This window comes from Mandrillus leucophaeus, unplaced genomic scaffold (genome assembly GCF_000951045.1).
Source record: "Mandrillus leucophaeus isolate KB7577 unplaced genomic scaffold, Mleu.le_1.0 Scaffold69, whole genome shotgun sequence".
NCBI classification, from domain to species: Eukaryota; Metazoa; Chordata; class Mammalia; order Primates; family Cercopithecidae; genus Mandrillus; species Mandrillus leucophaeus.
The window spans coordinates 3,543,748-3,547,170 of NW_012107474.1; the positions used below are offsets into that span (position 1 = coordinate 3,543,748).

The following is a 3,423-nucleotide window of genomic DNA, read 5'->3' on the forward strand; positions in this document are numbered from 1 at the left end:
TGAGACCACAGGTGTGGACCACCATGCCTGGCCCTTTTTTTTTTTTTTTTGGTATTGTTTGTAGAGATGGGGTTTTGACATGTTGCCCAGGATGGTCTTGAACTCCTGAGCTCAAGCAATCTGCCCGTCTCGGCTTCCTAAAGTGCTGGGATTATAGGTATGAGCCACCATGCCTGGCTTTTTTTTTTTTTAAACTAATATAACAATTTCAGCAAAGCCCTACCAGTTTCTCAGGAGGAAACTGCATTGCTTAAATATGGGCAAGATAAGACTTTGTGTTTCTCTATGTGGCAGCAAGACAGTAGAGGCACCCCTAAAACCCCTGAGAAGGAGCAGTGTGGTCTGGGGTACCCGGGCGGGGCTGACCGAGGGTCTTTCCACAGCCCCCTGCCAGTGCTCCAGGCTGAGCCCCCAAAAAAGGAAGAACTGCGGCTTCCCTGGCATCACCAGCGACCAGTGCTTTGACAAAGGATGCTGTTTCGACTCCAGTGTCGCTGGGGTCCCCTGGTGTTTCGAACCCCTCCCGAAGCAAGGTAATCTTCCAGGGAAACCACACCCTCTTCCTGGGCTGCCATAGCTTCACAGGCAGAGATCAGAGCATGGGCTGGAGGAGGCCCAGTTGCTAGTCTAGGGTTAGCCTGGGTGGGTTAGTCTGGAGCTAGCCCTGGTTGGTTAGTCTGGGGTTAGCCCAGGTTGGTTAGTCTGGGGCTAGACCAGGTTAGTTAGTCTGGAGCTAGCCCAGGTTGGTTAGTCTGGAGCTAGTCCAGGTTAGTTAGTCTGGAGCTAGCCCAGGTTGCTTAGTCTGGGGCTAGCGTAGGCCGGTTAGTCTAGAGGTAGCCCAGGCTGGTTAGTCTGGGACCAGTCTGGACTGTTAGTCTAGAGGTAGCCCAGGTTTGTTAGTCTGGGGCTAGACCAGGTTGGTTAGCCTGGCGCTAGCCTGGACTGTTAGTCTCGAGGTAGCCCAGGTTGGTTAGTCTGGGACTAGCCTGGACTGTTAGTCTAGAGGGTAGCCCAGGTCAGCCAACAGTGAGATGAAAACGTTCCACCTATCCCATTTCTACACCGTTATTTCCTTCAGCAGACATGTATGTGTGGAGACATCAGTTTTATTTTAGTTGAGAAAAAGAAAAAAAACAATAATAGGTCTTCTCTAGCTTTTGAAGTGTGACTTCTGAGGAAGCTTCCACGGGGAAATGAAGGTTATTTAATAGGACAGTAGTAACATAAGGGCTGACAGACCTCAGATGTTGGGCAAGGAAGTGAAGCCTTCTAGGGTTCTTTAGGAGTGAGTTTTATGTCAGCGCAAGGGATCAGGACCCAAGTCGTAATCACCGAGGATGCTCAAAGGAAGATTGCAAGTGTGCCGAGCACCTGTGTGCGTGGAACCGGACACGTCCTCTGGAGAAGGGCGATTCTTCCCCCAGATTGTTGCTGGGAGGCTTGCTGGGCCTGGCAGGTAAACCAGGCAGATGGTGGATTGTTCACAAGCGCCCACCGAATGGCAGTGTCTTTGGGTATCAATACCGTGTCCAAACGCTTTCCATCTTTCCAAGGTGCCCACAAACCTTTTCTCATATTGGTCAGGGGGACCACCCCATTTACAGAGGATAACACTGAGTTCTGAGAGGCAAAATGATTTCCCCAAGGTGGGGGACTCCAGAACGTCCGACTGTGACCACCCCACATGGGCCCCACCTTCGGGGAGGACAGGCCAACCAAGCGTCGCTGGGGCGGACACTCACAGTCCGCGGGGGAGGCGGTCCCAGGGGATGCTGCCCCCGGCAGCACCTTATGATCCATGGAGGCTGCAAACCAGCGCTGCTCTCAGAGGAGGAAGGGGTGGAGCTTTCCAGGGCACAGCAAGCCTGACTGGGTCTCGGTGTCGTGCCTGTCCCGTGGCAGAGTCGGAGCAGTGCGTCATGGAGGTCTCAGCCCGAAGAGACTGTGGCTTCCGGGGCATCAGCCCGGAGGAATGCGCCTCTCGGAATTGCTGCTTCTCCAACCTCATCTTTGAAGTGCCCTGGTGCTTCTACCCGAAGTCTGTGGAAGGTAACGTGGCTGTGGGACGCGCCGTCTGGTTCCTGGACACCATGATTCCTTGTCCGTCCCTAGACGTGGGGTGCGGGGAGGGCAGCTGCCTCGCTGCCTCAACGCCATCGAGGCCAGGGCCCCTGCCTCCTATGGGATTCTGAAAGCAATTCCAGAATGTTCTTGGCAAAGACAGCGTCTTTTCAATAAGTTTATAACCTCCAGCATTGCCACTGTGTCATCTGTGATGGTTCTAGAAACAGCAGCTCATCCCTGTCGCCTCCCCAGGTGTTGCAACGTTCAGGGGGGTTGCCTATTTTATTGCAATCTGATCTGTGTTTGGAGGCTACTGAGTGTCTTGCGCTGTGCTGGGTACCAGAGAGGACCCAATTCAAGCAGACCTGGCCCCTCCTCCCGTGGCCTCCCCGTTCTCACCCACATGACCCCGAGTGACAAACGTCCCCCACAACGTCCTGCTCCGGGCAGTCCTGGGAGGGTCCCGCCCACGGAGGGGAATGGGTCCACTTCTCCCAGCCACTTAGTGACAGTGTGTTCCTGACACAGAGTGTAACAAGATAAAAAAAAGACCAAGCAGATCCAGGAAAATGGGGAAAGAGCGTGCTGGTCCTTGAAGGATGCCTTTCCTTAGGATATCAAAGTATTCCAAAGAGCAAAATATTTCATGTTCAGGATTTTCCGAGTGATTTTCTTATGTGACCTAAAGGTCATAAAAAAGGTCGGGGGAGAATGCGCCCCACAGAGGAAACTCTAGCCTGGGGTGGGGGGATTTGGTCCCTTTACATCCCCTCCCCGGGAAAGGGGCTCCTTCTTCAGTAGGAAGCTCCTGGGCAAAGTGACGTGGGCCCACCCCAGCTTCACAGCCTAGGTGCCCCCATTTCTGGGGTTCCCTTACCAACCGTCTTGCATTTAAATTTCTAGACTGCCATTACTAAGAGAGGCTGGTTCCAGAGGATGCATCTGGCTCACTGGGTGTTCCAAAACCAAAGAAGAAACTTCAGCTCCTTGTCACCTTCGTGTTTCATGAAATCCTGGGTTTTCTTAATCATCTTTTTATCATTTTCAATGGTTTAACATACCATTTCTTTAAATAAAACCCTTAAAATCTGCTAAATTTCATTCTGGTTTCATTAACGCAGAGGTGGTGATGGTGGTGTGCGTATGTACACATGTATGGGTGTGTGTACACATGTGAATGTGTACATGTGTGAGTGTATGTGCAGGGGTTTTTTTTTGTTTTGAGACAGAGTCTTGCTCTGTCGCCCAGGCTAGAGTGCAATGGTGCGATCTTGGCTCGCTACAATCTCCCCTTCCCAGGTTCAAGCTATCCTCCTGCCTCAGCCTCCTGAGTAGCCAGGATTACAGGCGCACACCATC

At 52.4% G+C, this 3,423-nt stretch overlaps 1 protein-coding gene across 1 annotated transcript in view; it reads left to right on the forward strand.

The window, feature by feature from the left end:
* Positions 1-3,160, forward strand: part of TFF2 (trefoil factor 2) — a 3,916-nt gene extending 756 nt beyond the window's left edge. Inside the window, exons 3-5 of the mRNA XM_012002570.1 lie at positions 384-533; positions 1,903-2,049; positions 2,968-3,160. Coding sequence (XP_011857960.1) covers positions 384-533; positions 1,903-2,049; positions 2,968-2,981 — 311 coding nt within the window. The 3' untranslated portion in view covers positions 2,982-3,160. The remainder of the gene's footprint in view (positions 1-383; positions 534-1,902; positions 2,050-2,967) is intronic.
* The last annotated feature ends 263 nt before the right edge of the window (positions 3,161-3,423 follow it).